A 19,520-nucleotide genomic window follows, 5' to 3' on the forward strand; every position below is an offset into this window, starting at 1 on the left:
CATGGCAGAGGGGCATTGCTGGCACATGATGGCATATATCACATTGGTAGATGTGCAGGTGAACGAGCCTCTGATATTGTGGCTGATGTGATTAGGCCTTATGATGGTGTCCCCTGAATAGATATGTGGACACAGTTGGCAACAGGCTTTGTTGCAAGGATAGGTTCCTGGGTTAGTGGTTCTGTTGTGTTGTGTGTGGTTGCTGGTGAGTATTTGCTTCAGGTTGGGGGGCTGTCTGTAAGCAAGGACTGGCCTGTCTCCCAAGATCTGTGAGAGTGATGGGCCATCCTTCAGGATAGGTTGTAGATCCTTGATGATGCGTTGGAGAGGTTTTAGTTGGGGGCTGAAGGTGATGGCTAGTGGCGTTCTGTTATTTTCTTTGTTGGGCCTGTCCTGTAGTAGGTAACTTCTGGGTACTCTTCTGGTTCTGTCAATCTGTTTCTTCACTTCAGAAGGTGGGTACTGTAGTTGTAAGAATGCTTGATAGAGATCTTGTAAGTGTTTGTCTGAGGGGTTAGAGCAAATGCGGTTTTATCATAGAGCGTGGCTGTAGACAATGGATCGTGTGGTGTGGTCTGGATGAAAGCTGGAGGCATGTAGGTAGGCATAGCGGTCAATAGGTTTCCGGTATAGGGTGGTGTTTATGTGACCATCGCTTATTAGCACTGTTGTGTCCAGGAAGTGGATCTATTGTGTGGACTGGTCCAGGCTAAGGTTGATGGTGGGATGGAAATTGTTGAAATCATGGTGGAATTCCTCAAGGGCTTCTTTTCCATTGGTCCAGATGATGAAGATGTCATCAATGTAGTGCTAGTTGAGTGGGGCATTAGGGGACAAGAGCTGAGGAAGCGTTGTTCTAAGTCAGCCATAAAAATGTTGGCATACTGTGGGGCCATGCGGGTACCCATAGCAGTGCCGCTGATTTGAAGGTAATACATTGTCCCCAAATGTGAAATAGTTATGCGTGAGGACAAAGTCACAAAGTTCAGCTACCAGGTTTGCCATGACATTATCAGGGATACTGTTCCTGATAGCTTGTAGTCCATCTTTGTGTGGAATGTTGGTGTAGAGTCGTGAGTTAGGCACCCCGGCTCCCATACAATGCATGGGAAGAGTTAGGTGCCTAAGAAAGGGATTATCAGAAGCCAGAAAGATAAGCAGGGAGCTGTCCTAAGATAGCCAGTAGGAAACACAGCAGTAGCCAGTTACCTGTCTCTGCTCACGATTCACAGGCATGAACCTCCCCACTGGAGATAGGTGCTGAAGCTAGGTCACTTACTTATGGAAAAACCAGAGAGAAATACCTACCTCATTATAGCCCAGTAGTTATGGCACTCGGCTGGGATGTGGTAGGAATCTTTTTGATTCTCCTCTCTCTGCCACATTTGGAGGAGGGACTTGAAGTTGCATCTCCCATATCCCAGAATGATTTTCCTGACCACCAGGCTATTGGATTTTCCGGAAAGGATCTCTCAATCTCTGAGATGTTCTGCTTTGACAAAAGGAACTTGAAAACAGGACTCCCACATCCCAGGTTTGTGCTATAACCACCTTCCTATTGGATATGCTGGAACAGTGGTCCTCATCCAGGGGTACGTGTACCCCAGGGGGTACGCAGAGGTCTTCCAGGAGACACATCAACTCATCTAGATATTTGCCTAGTTTTACAACAGGCTACATAAAAAGCACTAGCAAAGTCAGTACAAACTAAAATTTCATACAGCCAATGACTTTTGAAATGAAATGTACATACAATATTTATATTCCAACTGATTTATTTTATAATTGTATGGAAAAAATGAGAAAGTAAGCAATTTTTCAGTAATAAGGTACTTTGACACATTTGTATTTTTATGTCTGATTTTGTAAGCAAGTAGTTTTAAGTGTGGTGAAACTTGGGGGTACGTACGACAAATCAGACGCCTGAAAGGGGTACAATAGTCTGGAAAGGTTGAGAGCCACTGTCCTGGAACACACACAGCCAGCCAGCCAGCCAGCCCCAAAATCTCCTGAACGTCTCATCCCCTGGAAACGTAGGCACCTACAGAATTTAAGCACCTAGAGAGTTAGGCAGCAGCTGAGTTAGGCAGCAGCTTAGCAGAGGTTTTAAGGATATCAGTGCCACCCAAATGTTGAACTGAAGTGTCTAAGTGGCAGTTACATGACTAAGCCCTTCTGAGGATATAGTTCTAAGGGCTCAGGCTTGTAATCATTGGTCACACTAAATTATATGTGAGTTTTCCCAAAGTAAGGACTTCAGCTAAGGGCCCTGAATTTAATCTTATTTTCACAAACATTTCTACTTTAGGTTTGTGGAAAAATTTATGGACCAATTATGCTCTATTTTAGCAAGAAAGAAAGATGACATCATGTTCAAAATTGGATAGTTTAAAGTAGCATTAGCAGAGTCAGGATGAAACACGCCAGCCGAATCACCTGAATTCCAGCATGCTGATGTGGAACATTGATTCCTGATGGGTCGATGTCCCTTGGGCCACTAACCCCTACTTGTGGACTCCCCAGCCTACGAGGGATACATCCATGTTCATAGTTCTTATCGGGAGCGAGAAACTGAATAGAACTGTCCTCCCACAAGCCAAAGTCCAGGACCCTTTGGGGAAGCAAAACTAGCAAGTTGAGGCTGTCTGCCCAGGGCATACACAGCCCGTAACCATGTTTGCAGGAATCTGAAGTGGAGCCTCACTAACAGGGCCATGAAAGTGCTTGTGCCCACATAACCCAAAAGGGCCATTTGCTCTATTAGTCCGCTTATGGCTAGAAAGAGGTTGTCTGGCAAGTATTCCTTGGCTAACATTGCATCCAGATGCACCTCAATTAACTCTATAGTTGAGTGAGTTCCAGGATAGACTTGTCCAGGTTCACCCGAGACCCAGTCTCTCAGAAAAGCCTAGGAGCATGGCTGTTGCCCCCGTGCCTTCTGGCAAGATCATCCTTTTAGGAGCCAATCCTCCGAGTTGGGGTCAATTACTGCATCCTGCCAGTGACAGTGCATTGTCACCACCAAGAGCATGTTGGTGAATACCCTTAGCACAGCAGAGTGGCCGAAGGGGAGAACCTGACACTGGTAAGTACTTCTAGCTAGTGACAAGCATCAGGAATCTCCTGTGTGCTGGATGGATGTCTATGTGGAAATAGGTGCCCTTGAGATTGGGCTTGGTTCCAGACCATGAGCAGTGAGGAGGAAGTGAAATGGTGGTGATCTGGTAGTCCCCTTTATACTTTGGAGTGGAGCAGAACGAAAGCAGGGGCACATGTGTGGACTGAGCAGACACTACAAGGAAGAATTCTCTGGTCCTGGGGTGCATGTGCAAGCTGAAGAGCACCACACATGGGGCCAAGCGCTTGAAGAAGCACTATTATTTCTGAAATGGCAATTTTCCTTTCGGCCATTTCTGAACTTGCAGCTATGGTAATCGGTGAACACAGAAGAGGGGTAATTGTGAGTTTTTAGAGTTTGACACACTAGTTTAAAGGTTTGCACCCTGGTGCAAGGAATGGTATCCTTGAGGTTTGTAAGGCAGAGTCACAGAAGTCAGCATTATAAAACCTGTTTTATTCCTCTGATAATCTTATCTTTACAAATAAGTCCAACTACTAGCAAATCAAAGTAGCTGTAGTATTCTAACAGTCAAATTGACAATATTGCCACTCATTAGCTGAGTTGTAACTAACAAGGAGAAGCATCCTTTTCAAATTCACCCAGCTATGCAGGCTTCTAGGGCGGAGTTTGGAAGACTTTGGGCCTGCAACTATAACTGCTAGTGAAGAGGCCTCTGTATTTCCCACATTTCAAACTAATTTATTAATTAAACTTGAACATAATTATAAAAGTTAATAACCTTAAGAAATTAGCATAGATTGAGTCATGCTGAAGTGAAACTCTCTAGTGCATAATCATCCTGATCATGTTCTACTACCCATAGAGGTTATAGAATTACAACCAAATTCTTGCTTCAGGATGATTTCACTTTTCATCATGTCATGTAACATTTGATTAAGGCAGTAATAGAAGAACTCAGAGAGAAATCTCCTCACTAACTGAAATAGGAAGCTTCAAGGACTTTCTGCAGCATAGAATTTTTATTTCATGTTAAGATGATCAGGCTTGCCTAAATCTCTGGTGCCCAGTCTTCAGGTCCAGTCAAGCTATGCTCAGTACAGTTCCTAAGCTGGAGGGTTGGCAAAGATGTCTGGATACCAAGTTTATGAGCCCCTAGTCATGGGGTACAACAAGGGATGATTTCTCCCATGAAATAAATTAGAGCAGATTCGAAGATATCCTAACTTACCTTCAGTTACAACAGACCCCATGTAGCTACTTCAACAAGTACGACTGCCAGAGCAAAGCAACATTCTGGCCACACCACTGGAAAGTGCTGTGAAGAGGGTGGCAGCAGCATCAGGCCACCTATACTAATTCTCCCCACTTAGGACACTAGGCATAGAATTCTAGGTCTCTTACACTAGGGGAGTTCTCTTATCTTAGAGGAATCCTCAAGGGGCCCCAGACGCCAGCTTTCAGACTCCTTTCTGACACCAGATAAATAATAATCAGATTCAGTGTAAACCTAGATCTGACTGCTGGACTCTTGGGGGGGGATTTTCAAAAGCCCTTAAGTCACTTAGGAGCTTTTGAAAATGTTACCTGTGTTTCCTGGGTGAGCCAGGTTGTTTGGTTAAGTTCTCTTCATTTGGTCTCACTTGAGATCACACCTGGTAACAAGGTTAGCTAAAGCTGGGTGAATAACTGATTTTTCAGTTTGCTGGCAGTCCCAAAAAAGGGAAACAAATAATTCAGTTCAATCTGAACTGATTCTAACATTTTTTCAGAATTTTCAGTTAATTGAAAAAAGTCAGTTTCAGGTTGAAAAAAATGTCACTCTCTCCAGTTGAAGGTGTTTCACTTTATATAAATAATTTAATATACATTGGATCAGGGACTTGAACTTGGGTGTCCCACATCCGTGCCCTAACCAGCAGGCTAGATAGTCATTCTCACTCTCACTTGCTCTCTCTGCGCCAGTGACTATTCAGGTATTTAACACAAAGTGGAAGAGCTTCAACAAGAGAAATTCAAGGAGACCCATCCTGGACTACCCTATGCCCAATGGTTAGGACACTTACCTGGGAGAGGAAAACCTGAGTTCAAATCCTGCCCCTGTGTGGGGATTCAACTGGCTCTCCTGCATCCCAGATGAATGACCCAATCACAGGACTAAGAGTTATGAGGGGGTGAACTACCTCCTCCTCTCTGTGTTGAGTGTAGTGCCCAAGGGTATGTATATACAGCAAAGAAAACCACATGGCTGGGGTGACTGGGCTTGCAGGGCTTGGTCTGTAGGGCTGTTTCATTACTATGTAGACTTCCAGGCTTGGGCTGGAGCCCAAGCTCTGGAGTCCTCTCATCCCGCAGAGTCCTAGAGTCCAGAAGTCTACACAGCAATGAAACAGCCCTGCAAGCCCGAGTCGGCTGGCATGGGGCAAACACAGGTTTTTCTTTGCTGTGTAGCTACATCCTAAGGTCCCTGGCAAATCTAGCCTCCCACAAAAAAATTTGGCCAAAACTATTTGATGAACCTGTGTCAAAGTCATGACTAGTTTTGGGTCAACCGAAACTGCATGAATAAATTATTTTTCTGAAAAATTTTGCCCAGCTACAGGTCTGACCCATTTCTATCTTGCTGTCTTACCCAATATTGTTTTGATTACTAGCATGAAACTCAATTAACTGCTAGGAAATACTGAACTCCACTAGAGAAGTTAAAATTAAACAATGTCTAATAATATAGGCAATGTCTATTAATCATACATTTCTTCTAGTTCCCTCTGTAATTGTTGCTCTAGAGAATTAAGTCTACCTGATTTCTCTGTCATTCACTTTAAGATTGAGAAGCTGCTATTTTCCTCTTCAGAAGGAAATCTGAGAAGACGTGTCAAGTTTATTTCACTGTTGGTGACCTCCTTAAAGGATGGCTTTTCATTTTTGTTGAACTGGTCACTTGTCAGTTAATCAGTAAGATTTTTACATAAAATGACCTATAGATGAAGGCTAAGATCCATATCCCTATTTTAATTCATAAGTGAGGGTTATTTTTAGACCATGAAAAAGGCCCACTCTGCTACATAAAGAGATATAGATACTGAAAATGTGCATTTCACTTGTGATCACCCTCCTGACTTGAGCAAGTGTTGCCTTCCCAAATGGGGATATGATAGATGGGGGATATGACAAAGGCCTATACAATCATGACTGGTGTGGAGAAAGTAAATAAGGAAGTCTTATTTACTGCTTCTCATAACACAAGAACTAGGGTTCACCAAATGAAATTAAAACTGGGCTAGATGGATCATTGGTCTGACCCAGTATGGCTGTTCTTATGTTAGGACTTAGACAAATATATGAAAAGAGAAACATACTGCATAATCCCTGCTTGCTTGATTCATGGAATCAGAGTTGATTGTTTGAGAAGATTCTTCCAACTTACTCTATCTCTCAGGCATTTTGCTAACAATAAGTTTGGTCCTGAAACATCTTGAGGACCCTCATCTAAGCATGCAGGGTGCTCAACATCTGTAAAGCACTTAGCACCTAAAAGAACTGTACCCAGCCTGAATAAGACACTTCTTAAATTTGCCTAAGAAAAAGATGTCATTCCGGATGCACTTCTTTGGTGCTCAGAAATCTTCTCTCCATATGAGGTGGGGATTAATATTCATTGCTCTTCAAAAATGCGGGGCTTTAGTCCTTCTGGTGATCACATAGGGACAATGTATTTTAACCTGGCTGCATCCCCAGTGATGACTAATGGTTGCATTTCAGGTTTTGCATGCACATTGGAAACAATAAGGACTGTCCTATATCACCTCTCCTTTATGCATCAAGTATTAAACAGCTGCTGAGAGAGTTTGATGCTGTTCCTCTATGGCATGAAATATCATGTGGAATATTAGGTAAATTAGATTAGATTAGATTAGAATTGATAGATAATTCTGCATATAATCAATGCTGCTTTTCATATCCATCCTTAAGAGTTAATAAAATGTTTTATGCTGTGCCACTCTATCACAACCTATCATTCTAGTCATCTAGGTTCATTAGGTATCTAAGAATCACGGTGTCTCCAAACTATGTCCACTGTAAAATCTTAAAACCACACGTTATATAAAAGCGGCAAGAGGGATTCAGACCACTGAACAATATTATATCCAGCTGGATTAATTCCATTACAGTAATTAGCATGTTAGAACTGAATTTATTTGGAGTCACCCCCTGCTACATTCCCAATAAGGTTTTAAGAGATCTAATCCTTGTCCAGTTTACCACAGAAGGACAGAAAAACTGGACATCAGGTTTCTGTGATACAAGCTAATAATTATAATAATACCACCTTGCTCTTATATAGTGAAAAGGAAAGGCTGATACAGAATTGCCTGTCTCAAGCACTCAAAAATCTAAAGTCAGACAACCCTTTCCCCCCAAAAAAACAATGAGATTTAAAATAATAAATTTGGGGTCCTTTTTATTTGCCCTCTGGTTTTTGTGCTTTCCGTTTACACACCAGTCATACTTTCCAACATTTCTCTGCAACCATAATGGCTAGAAACTTAAAAATAAACCAAAAAACAAAAACACCCCTAAAGTTAAGTTTCTTATGTAATCAACAGATTCCGGAGCTGGGGCTATAAAAGAACACAGATCACCACAAGACTGGTGATAACATCACAAGTGTTAGTATCACTGCTAATAGGCTTTCCTCTTCTGCTGCTTCGCCATCCTGCGGTCCTCAGGTTTCCCTTTGCTTGTCCAATATCCAGGGTACTGATTGATTCAGCTGATGTTTGGCACAAGCCAGCAAGAACAATATGGATGATCCTTTTCCCTGTTACCTTGTGCTCTCCCATCTGCCTATTGTACCCACCTGTGGTCTCTCATTTTATACTTAGATTATAAGCTTTTCAGTGTCTAACATAATAGGGCTGTGGGCAGTAGGAACCAATGAACTACAACTTAATAACAGCAATACGAATATTTTTTTTTTCGAAAATATAGACTCTCGGTGTCTTGAGCTGCCACAGCAAACCTTTATTTCTGTAGTAGTAACTCTTTGGAGTTGGATTTTCAAAAGTGCCTAAGTGAGTTGGGAGCACAGCGATTTTCAGTGGAACTTGTATTCCTAAATCACCTACATGGTTTTGAAAATCCCATCACAGAGTCCAGTCGTATGAAATGCTAAGTATCCTCTTCTCACACTAATTTTACTGGGAGCTAAGATTACTCAGCACCTCCAGAAGGCACCTGGCATCCTGCAGAACTGGGCCCCAAACATCATGTGGATTAATTCTTCCATTGTGCTAGGTTTTCTTCTTTAAAAATCAGTGTATGAACTGTGTTGATTTAAAACCATGATTTCCTCAATATTTCTTTTTTTCAGTGGTGTCTTTTTCACATTAGAGCCTGATTTCAGTCCCAGCCTCAACTTGTTCATGTTCACTTGTGTGTATGTATATGTCTGTTGATGCACTTTCCCAGAACTAACATCTGTGTATGTAGAAAGTAAACTCCAGTATTAACTGAATTCAGAGTAGCGGCTGTGTTAGTCTGTATCCGCAAAAAAGAAAAGGAGGACTTGTGGCACCTTAGAGACTAACAAATTTATTTGAGCATAAGCTTTCGTGAGCTACAGCTCACTTCATCGGATGTATACAGTGGAAAATACAGTGGGGAGATTTTATATACACAGAGAACATGAAACAATGACTGTTACAATATAGACTGTAACAAGAGTGATCAGGTAAGGTGAGCAATTACCAACAGGAGAGTGGATGGGGGACGACGACAGGGGACAGACCTTTTGTAGTGATAATCAAGGTGGGCCATTTCCAGCAGTTGACAAGAAGGTGTGAGTAACAGCGGGGGGGGGGGGGGAAATAAGCATGGGGAAATAGTTTTACTTTGTGTAATGACCCATCCACTCCCAGTTTTTATTCAAGCCTAAGTTAATTGTATCCAGTTTGCAAATTAATTCCAATTCAGCAGTCTCTCATTGGAGTCTGTTTTTGAAGTTTTTTTTGTTGAAGAATTGCCACTTTTAGGTCTGTAATCGAGTGACCAAAGAGATTGAAGTGTTCTCCAACTGGTTTTTGAATGTTATAATTCTTGACGTCTGATTTGTGTCCATTTATTCTTTTACGTAGAGACTGTCCAGTCTGGCCAATGTACATGGCAGAGGGGCATTGTTGGCACATGATAGCATATATCACATTCATAGATGAGTAGGTGAATGAGCCTCTGGTAGTGTGGCTGATGTGATTAGGCTCTATGTTGGTGTCTCCCAAATAGATATGTGGACACTGTTGGCAATGGGCTTTGTTGCAAGGATAGGTTCCTGGGTTAGTGCTTTTGTTGTGTGGTGTGTGGTTGCTGGTGATCATTTGCTTCAGGTTGGGGGGCTGTCTGTAAGCAAGGACTGGCCCGTCTCCCAAGATCTGTGAGAGTGATGGGTCGTCCTTCAGGATAGGTTGTAGATCCTTAATGAATCCAATGAATCTTCCTACAGTATGTATTAACAATTTGATGCATGAGAAAATGAAACTTGACTTGGATTTTCAAAGTTTCTGAGTTTTAAGCCAAGAGTATATTTTCATGCCTAATAAAAACACAAATATTGGAAAACAATTTGCAAATGAAACATCATGTTTTGAGTATACTTGAGGAGAGCAATGGAGGGTGAAGATTTATCTGAGAAAAGTTTTGATATGAAGTGTGATCTGCATATTAACACTGAATGAATTTCAAGATTCAGGTCAATCTAATAGTAACTGGAAGTAATTGGAGTGGCATATGAATTATGCAAACAGCTCATGCTATGGTTATGGCTCACTTGTTGGTTCAAAATCCTTTCTGAAATTTCTGTCTTCATTCATTAAAATTTGTCTTCTGTAGATGAATATTTACTTTATTTTTTCTAAAAATACTTTATATAATTACTTTTTAAAAAAATTAATTCCATGATAGCAGCTGCAATTATATGTGGGTTTGAATATTCATGTCCATTCTTGCCTTCAGTCGCTCACCATTTTAACGTTTCAGAATGAAATTTTCCATGTTTGTTTTTTTTAACAAAGGATGATCTTTTGTGCATTTGCTGACAAAATTAATTAAATAAATACCTCAGACAAAAAATAATTTACCATATTACAAAATCTAAGTCAATAAAGATATGCTGGCCAACTATAACTAAGAAATTAGTTCAAGTATAAAAAGAATAAAGAAATGTTACAAGATTCTACAATTGGTTATCTAAGGTTGTATTATAAAAAACTGTCGTATGGTATTGCACTGTACTAGTAGCCAATTACTCTTTCCTTATGAACTGGCTCAGCTTGCTCTGTTGGCAGAGTCAATGCTCCTCCCATTCTCTTTTCCTTCTGACCTATTCCTATTCCACCTGTGAAGGAGGCAAAGTCGCTGTTCTTTGGAGGCTGATCTCCACCCATGCCATGACCCCTGGGGCCATTAGCCTATGCAGGAGAGTAAGGAATATCCTTGTGTCAAGGTTCCTCCCCCACTCTGAACTCTAGGGTACAGATGTGGGGACCTGCATGAAAAAAAACCTCCTAAGCTTATCTTTACCAGCTTAGGTCAAAACTTCCCCAAGGTACAAAATATTCCCCCCGTTGTCCTTGGACGGGCCGCTACCACCACCAAACTAATACTGGTTACTGGGGAAGAGCTGTTTGGACGCGTCTTTCCCCCCAAAATACTTCCCAAAACCCTGCACCCCACTTCCTGGACAAGGTTTGGTAAAAAGCCTCACCAATTTGCCTAGGTGACTACAGACCCAGACCCTTGGATCTTAAGAACAATGAACAATCCTCCCAACACTTGCACCCCCCCTCTCCTGGGAAATGTTGGATAAAAAGCCTCACCAATTTCCATAGGTGACCACAGACCCAAACCCTTGGATCTGAGAACAATGAAAAAGCATTCAGTTTTTTACAAGAAGACTTTTAATAAAAAATAGAAGTAAATAGAAATAAAGAAATCCCCCCTGTAAAATCAGGATGGTAGATATCTTACAGGGTAATTAGATTCAAAAACATAGAGAACCCCTCTAGGCAAAACCTTAAGTTACAAAAAGATACACAGACAGAAATAGTTATTCTATTCAGCACAATTCTTTTCTCAGCCATTTAAAGAAATCATAATCTAACACATACCTAGCTAGATTACTTACTAAAAGTTCTAAGACTCCATTCCTGTTCTGTCTCTGGCAAGAGCAGCATACAGACAGACACAGACCCTTTGTTTCTCTCCCTCCTCCCAGCTTTTGAAAGTATCTTGTCTCCTCATTGGTCATTTTGGTCAGGTGCCAGCGAGGTTACCTTTAGCTTCTTAACCCTTTACAGGTGAGAGGAGCTTTCCCCTGGCCAGGAGGGATTTCAAAGGGGTTTACCCTTCCCTTTATATTTATGACACCTTGCATTCCTGAACTCCCATGCGTGAGCATGCAGGTCACGTCACGACCTTACCCTTAATGATTGTGTAATTAAACACTGTATTGTAAGGTTTGGAAAATGGATTGAGTTAAGGTGCAGCCATAGTTTTGGCATTTCCTGAGTGCTTAACCATGTAAATGTAACATTCTTGAAATGTAGTTTTCTGCACTGAATATGTGAACACTTAAATTAAGGTGGTTAGCAAAGAACAGTTCAGGTGGTCCACATAATAACAACACACTAACTATGAAGCTAAAGGAAGACTGAACATTATTCTATTCTTCAACCTGATAATTAAAGAAGTTATGTGAAAATTGGGAATTATGACCTTTACCTTTAGGGTGACAGCTACATAATTCTAGCTTTATTTTTGCAGAGGAACAGCAATGAAAGAGGACAATCTGATCTATACTATGTGTGTATGTTTTATCATTGCCCAAAGGAAATATCCATTGCATCCACCTCCTGCTTTTCCTATACGTATGGCAGGAGGTTCACAGATTAATCACTTTCTAAAAAATGTTTCAAAATGTCCTCAGAAATGTGTATGATCTGGCAAGGTTGTGATTGCCTCCTCCTGACTTCAATGGGAGTTTAGCTCCTTGCAAGAAGCACTAAGTATGTCACAGGATTGTGCCCTTCAAATTCCTCTGTTTATTTTGTATAATGAAGTGCTGTTGTAGCCATGTTCGTCCCAGGGAGACAAGGTGGGTGAGGTAATGTCTTTTATTGGACCAACTTCTGTCTCACCAATAGAAGTTGTTACAATAAAAGATATTACCTCACCCATCTTGTCTCTCTATTTTGTATAATACCAGCCAACAAAGGGGATATATATTGTATAACTTGGAGTTGTATTATTTCCCTCCCAAATTTATGTGTAGGACAGGGATCGGCAACCTTTGGCACGTGGCACGACAGGTTAAGCCCAGTGGCTGGCCGGGCCGGTTTGTTTATCTGCCACATCCACAGGTTCAGCGGATCACAGCTCCCACTGGCTGCGGTTTGCCACTCTAGGCCAATGGGGGCTGTGAGAAGTGGCAGCCAGCACATCCCTCGATCCGCGCCGCTTCTCGCCAAAGGTTGCTGATCCCTAGTATAGGAATTGAGGATTGCGAAGGGGACAGTGACCACAGAGCCCAGCCACCACCCTCTTTCACCCTTTTAGATAGCCACTGAGGGTATGTCTACACTGGGATGGGAGCAAGCCTTCCAGCCCAGATAGACAGACTCACACTTCAGGGTTTGAACTAGTGTGCAAAAAAAAAAAAAAAGCAAAAAAAAAAGCAATGTGAATATTCCAGCTTAGGCTGGAGCTTGGGCTTTTCAGCCTAAGCGGTCAAGTGGGGTTGAGGGCCCAAGTTTCTTCTTAAAAGGCTAGAGCTTTTCATGTTATCGTGAGACACGTTCCAGAACCCTCCAAAATCCATCACTAGTCAAAAAATTCACAAGAATTGGCAATACTGCCATAGTTTTGGCCTGCAGATAAAACAAGGCTCTTAGGATTTCCCAGCTTTCTCAAACTCTGCATTTTCCGATGACACTACAAAATGCTGTAAAAATATAGCTGTTCAAGGTTCCCTATCAAACCAAATTAACTACTAAACTTCCACTATATATGAAAAGCAATTGATTTTTCTTTCAATATAGCTTGTTTTGTTTGACTGGTAGGTGTCCCAAGAACCAAATACAATAATAATAAGAAGAAGAACAACAAATACCCACTCATGCATTCCAGAAAAGGTTGAACAATTCATTAAAGTGGATTCATATGCCAAGCTGACACATCCATCAAATTTCCTCATTCCCATTACAAGTGTAAAGGTGCTATCCCCGTTACGATCACATTCTGCTATGTGATATTCTGGGTTTAAAATATAACTTGTGGAAGTTCATCTAAGCAGAAACTAATGTCATATCAATTACATCAATACACTGTGCTCTGGAGATTATGATGACCCTGCTGTCATGAAAGTGTCACAGAATATTACATGGATGAATCCTTCAGGGGAATAAAATCTTCTTTGCAATATAAATATAAGTAAACAAAGAGGCGTCAAAAATAAACACTTTTAAGACTGATTACCTGCATTCAAAAGCCGAATAATTATCTCCAGGTAACAGAAAGTTATATTCTTCCCTGTTCATCAAAGCTTTCTGTGTGCTTTGAAGGTATTCTTCACATAATTCATTATGTTTAATCAATTTTAACAAACCCATATCTATAGGACTCAGTGTGACAATATACTAATAGCAGTTACACCAGGATATCCCACTGAGGTCAATATGGTTGCATGGGAGTAATAGAGAGGAGAAAGTGACCCAACATCTAAACAGTCTGGACATAACAGAACAGGGATACTCTCAAGTCAAACCAAAAAATAATCTACATAGATGGTAAAATGCCCATCATCCCTGGATATTGAAAATTGCTACATTCTTGCAAAACTGGGCCTGATTCTGTCAGCCTTCACAGCAGGAAGAGCCATCTGAAATCAGTGTGAGCTCTACATCGGAGAGCTTGCAAGATCAGGCTCTAACTTTCTGCCTTTTTCCCCCCTAATGTTGCTTTCAGTATATTTATGTACTATTTACCAACAAGAATACTGGCAATTTTTATGAAAGTAACTAAAATACCACCTTTTATGCTTGTGGGTCACAGGAACACATCTCTGCAGATTATTTCCTTAGTATTTTATAGACTGTATTTTGTCTGAATGTGAAAGGTACTTCCCCACACTGCAGCCACCATCACAAGTGACCTTCTCTCAGATAAGAGGCTAGCAAAATCCCTTGGAGATATGTGCCATCCCCTTTTTTCCCCTTTTCCACCCATTTCCTTATTAAAATATTTAAGGACTTTTTAAGGCAGAGTGCGTTCCCTATGACCAACCCCAGCATTTGTTTCTAAGCTTTCTAGAATCAAGAGCTTTAATACAGCAGTTCCAATGGAAGTGCACATGCAAATTTATTTTGCATTTACTGGCATGGGCACTTTGTTACATTTAAATTCTTGTAGTTCAGACTATAATATTTCACATGTACATATCTCAGCCACAACAGAAGGTCCATGAAGGTGTCTGAGATGTGTTAGGTTTCAGAGAGGTAGCCGTGTTAGTCTGTTTCTGCAAAAAGAACGAGGAGTACTTGTGGCATCTTAGAGACAAACAAATTTATTTGAGCATAAGCTTTTGTGGGTTAAAACCAACTTCATCAGATGCCTGAAGTGGAAAATACAGTAGGAATATATATATATATATATATATATATATATATATACACAGAGAACATGAAAAAATGGGTGTTGCCATACCCACTATAACGAGACTGATCAGTTAAGGTGAGCTATTATCAGCAGAAGAAAAAAAAACTTTTTGTAGAGATAATCAGGATGGCCCACTTCCAACAGTTGACAAGAAGGTGTGAGTAACAGCCGGGGAGGAGGAGCAAATGGGGAAATGGTTTTACTTTGTGTAATGACCCATCCACTCCCAGTCTTTATTCAAGCCTAATTTAATGGTGTCCAGTTTGAATATTAATTCCAATACAGCAGTTTCTCGTTGGAGTCTGTTTTTGAAGTTTTTTAGTTGTAGTATTGAGACTTTTAGGTCTGTAATCGAGTGCCCAGCGAGACTGAAGTGTTCTCTGACTGGTTTTTGAACGTTATAATTCTTGACGTCTGATTTGTGTCCATTTATTCTTTTGCGTAAAGACTGTCCGGTTTGGCCAATGTACATGGCAGAGGGGCAATGCTGGCACATGATGGCATATATCACATTGGTAGATGTGCAGGTCTTTTACAGTCTCTACGTAAAAGAATAAATGGACACAAATCAGACATCAAGAATTATAACATTCAAAAACCAGTTGGAGAACACTTCAATCTCCCTGGGCACTTGAGTACAGACCTAAAAGTCGCAATCTTACAACAAAAAACTTCAAAAACAGACTCCAATGAAAAACTGCTGAATTGGAATTAATTTTCAAACTGGACACCATTAAATTAGGCTTGAATAAAGACTGGGAGTGGATGGGTCATTACACAAAGTAAAACTATTTCCACATGCTTATTTTTCCCCCTACTGTAACTCATACCTTCTTGTCAACTGTTGGAAATGGGCCATCCTGATTATCACTACAAAAGTTTTTTTTCTCCAGCTGGTAATAGCTCACCTTAACTGATCACTCTTCTTATAGTGGGTATGGGAACACCCATTTTTTCATGATCTGTGTGTGTGTGTGTATATATATATATATATATACACACACACACACACACACACATATATATATATATATATATATATATATATATATATATATCTTCTACTGTATTTTCCACTGCATGCATCCGATGAAGTGGGTTTTAGTCCACGAAAGCTTATGCTCAAATAAATTTGTTAGTCTCTAAGGTGCCACAAGTACTCCTCGTTCTTTTTGAAATGTGTTACTGGCCAAAGTGAGAGCTCAGCATCCTACATGCATGTAGGGCAGATCCAGGTACTTTCTACAGAGTCTCTGGAGCTTTTCCAGCGACTGAGACTCATAGAATCATAGAACATTAGGGTTGGAAGAGACTTCAGGAGGTCATCTAGCCCAACCCCCTGCTCAAAGCAGGACCAACCCCCTGCTCAAAGCAGGACCAACCCCAACTAAATCATCCCAGCGAGGGCTTGGTCAAGGCAGGTCTTAAAAACCTCTAAGAGTGGAGATTCTACCACCTCCCTAAGTAGCCCATTCCAGTGTTTCACTACCCTCCTAGTGAAATAGTTTTTCCTAATATCCAACCTACACCTCCCCCACTGCAACTTGTGACCATTGCTCCTTGTTCTGTCATCTGCCACCACTGAGAACAGCCTAGCTCCATCCTCCTTGGAACCCCCCTTCAGGTAGTTGAAGACTGCTATCAATCCCCCCTCACTCTTCTCTTCTGCACACTAAATAACCCCAGTTCTCTCAGCCGTTCTTCAGAAGTCATGTGCCCCAGCCCCTAATAATTTTTGTTGCCCTCTGCTGGACTCTCTCCAATTTGTCCACATCCCTTGTGTAGTGGGGCCCCCAAAACTGGATGCAATACTCCAGATGTAGCCTCACCAGTGCCAAATAGAGGGGAATAATCACTTCCCTCAATCTGCCGGCAATGCTCCTACTAATGCAGCCCAATATTCCGTTAGCCTTCTTGGCAACAAGGGCACACTGTTGACTCATATCCAGTTTCTCATCCTCTGTAATCCCCAGGTCCTTTTCTGCAGAACTGCTGCTTAGCCAGTCGGTCCCCAGCCTGTAGCAGTGCATGAGATTCTTCCATCCTAAGTGCAGGACTCTGCACTTGTCCTTGTTGAACCTCATCCGATTTCTTTTGGTCCAATCCTCCAATTTGTCTAGGTCCCTCTGGACCCTATCCCTACCCTCCAGCGTATCTACCTCTCTCCACAGCTTACTGTCATTCGCGAACTTGCTGAGGGTGAAATCCATCCCATCCTCCAGATCGTTAATGAAGTTGTTGAACAAAACTGACCCCAGGACTGACCCTGGGGTACTCCATTTGATACCGGCTGCCAACTAGACATGGAGCCATTGATCACCACCCATTGAGCCCGACGATCTAACCAGCTTTCTATCCACCTTATAGTCCATTCATCCAGCCCATACTTCTTTAGCTTGCTGGCACAAATACTGTGGGAGACCGTATCAAAAGCTTTGCTAAAGTCAAGGTATACCACGTCCACTGCTTTCCCCATATCTTCTCCAGACCAATGGCTGTAGCTGCTTAAGGCCCTTATTCAGCTTCCCCTACTACCACCACCACAACAGTTAAATGATGGAAAGATTCATATAAGTCTTCTGGTCCTGGCCCAGACAGCCTTGTGTCCACTTTTCCCCTGCACAGTACCCTCAGAACCACATCAATTCCACTTCCTAGGGAACCTCTACACTTAGAGAAGAGGCTGAATTTGGTCCTCAAATTCTCCTGCACACTATTTGTCTGACCTCAGTATGAGTTCCACAGACCAAAGGGCTGAAAAGCGCAGTTTACCTTTAATAGAGTATGTGGACTAAACCAATATAAGGGATTAATTAACACAATTATTTCTTAGGGTTTGAAAAACTGACCTCATCTGCATTTTTTTCCACTTCTGATAAATCACTAATGTAAAAAAAAGATAAAATGTTCTCATCAGTGTCCATCATGATACTTATAAAACACGCCACATTTCATCTCCTTGTATTTACAGCAACAGTTACAGCAGACCAGAGAAATCACAACAGGTATTAATCATATACATCAATCTTTAGGGTAAGAGTGGTTTGAAATAAACTGTACAGCTTATGTTTTTATGCTAAACTTCTACACCAACCAAATGAAAATGGATCACTTTCTTTATGCCTTAGCAACTTAGATTCAAAAGAATATTTATTGGAAACATCATGGCAAACCTTTCAATATCCTGCATACTTTGTCATCATAACACTCCCCATTTGTGAGTTACCTATTTTGCTCAAGGTTTTCTTTACAATCATTAAAGAATCATTCAAACCCACTTGAATGAGACAAGGATTCCCTGTACAAGGAAATTTCAGAGGACGAAAAAAGAAAAATCTTTTAGGAAAGAATAAATATATTGCAAACTATGGACAATGTTCATATCAACCAAATGGTCTGGTTTATTACCTGAAGCAAAAACAGCTTCCACTTGGAAGCTAAATTGAAAATGACCTTGTGCTGTTTTATAAAAGGCTGGCAGCTGAGGTCATTGGAGTATATTGTGATAGACAGTGCTACTCTGTGTATGGTTAGGAGGCATGTCTGTTATGTGGATTACAGCCAAATGTGGGTGTGCGGGGGGAATCCAGTGAAGAACACCATATCAATTCATTTAAAAATAATGACAGATGTAATTACAACAATTATGACTTTCATGAAAGAACATACATTGCCAGTAACTTTGTTTTGCCATGAAGTATATTCTGTTCTTTTAAATTGAATACCTATAAATTAAGTATATTCTTTAGCAGCCTCTTCTGACAGTGGCATAAGCATCCATAACTATATTTCTCCAGCAGGCAGATCCCAGCTGAACAGAAGCTTATGCAGTGTAGGTTGTTGTGGTGGTGGTTTTTGTTGGGATTTTTTGGTTTGTTTTTTTAACACCGTGCATGGCTTAAAATTGACTACATCACTGAATCAAAACCAATGACACAGAACAGAACCTAGAAGGGTTAGAAATTATTTAATCAAGTTTTAAATATGTAAATACAAAGCAACCTCCAAATTATTCACTATTGTAGGAAAATCATTAAACTGATTTTAAAATAAAATAATTTGCAAAAAGGCATTTTCCACAATTCATTCCTTAACAAATGCACAGACAAGCACCATCACAGGAATTTAATCTGCCAGTAGGACTGCATGAGTCCTCTAGTTGTTTCTATAATAGCAGTTTTCCACCAGAATAGTTTGATTGACAGATTCTTATTTTTAAACGTCTGCCTCTTTTAGCGGCAGCTTAATGTTACGATGGGGTTTCAAAGCAGGTGGGAAAATTCACACTTCTGATTAAAAAGAGAACTGCTTCTAATCCTGTGTTTTCCACTGTGCCTGAAAGTGTCCTATATATAGAAGAAATCCTGTCACTTCTGAAGCATTTAGAGAAGAAGAAAAAAATGCTTATAACTTACCGTTAAAGTTTACAGCCCGGATATAACTAAGTAGCTCTTTACCATCAATCGTGCTCATCCTTGGACACAGACCAATATAGCCAGGACAGAGATCTTTATGCATGCTATGTAGTGCATAGGCCATGGAATATACAGCATCAATTACAAACTGGACCTTTCCTTCTTGCTCATAGGCTGAATCTCTAGCAATTCTTTCCAAGCCTATGGAAAAGAAAGAAAAAAAAGAGTCAGATCACTTTGTGCGTATGTGCATAATCCTATGTGCATTCCTAGAGTTCATCAAAAACAATTAGAGTCAATTGATAGATCAAATTAGGGCC

The 19,520-nt window shown here is 40.9% G+C and overlaps 1 protein-coding gene across 4 annotated transcripts in view; it reads right to left on the reverse strand.

Annotated features, from left to right (window-relative positions):
• GRM8 (glutamate metabotropic receptor 8) overlaps positions 1-19,520 on the reverse strand; it is a 487,038-nt gene that overhangs the window by 180,362 nt on the left and 287,156 nt on the right. For all 4 annotated transcript variants that reach the window (XM_048836888.2, XM_048836886.2, XM_048836885.2 and 1 more), the window contains exon 7: positions 19,201-19,401. In XM_048836888.2, the coding sequence (XP_048692845.1) occupies positions 19,201-19,401 (201 nt within the window). The remainder of the gene's footprint in view (positions 1-19,200; positions 19,402-19,520) is intronic.

Source organism: Caretta caretta, chromosome 1, assembly GCF_965140235.1.
Source record: "Caretta caretta isolate rCarCar2 chromosome 1, rCarCar1.hap1, whole genome shotgun sequence".
NCBI classification, from domain to species: domain Eukaryota; kingdom Metazoa; phylum Chordata; order Testudines; family Cheloniidae; genus Caretta; species Caretta caretta.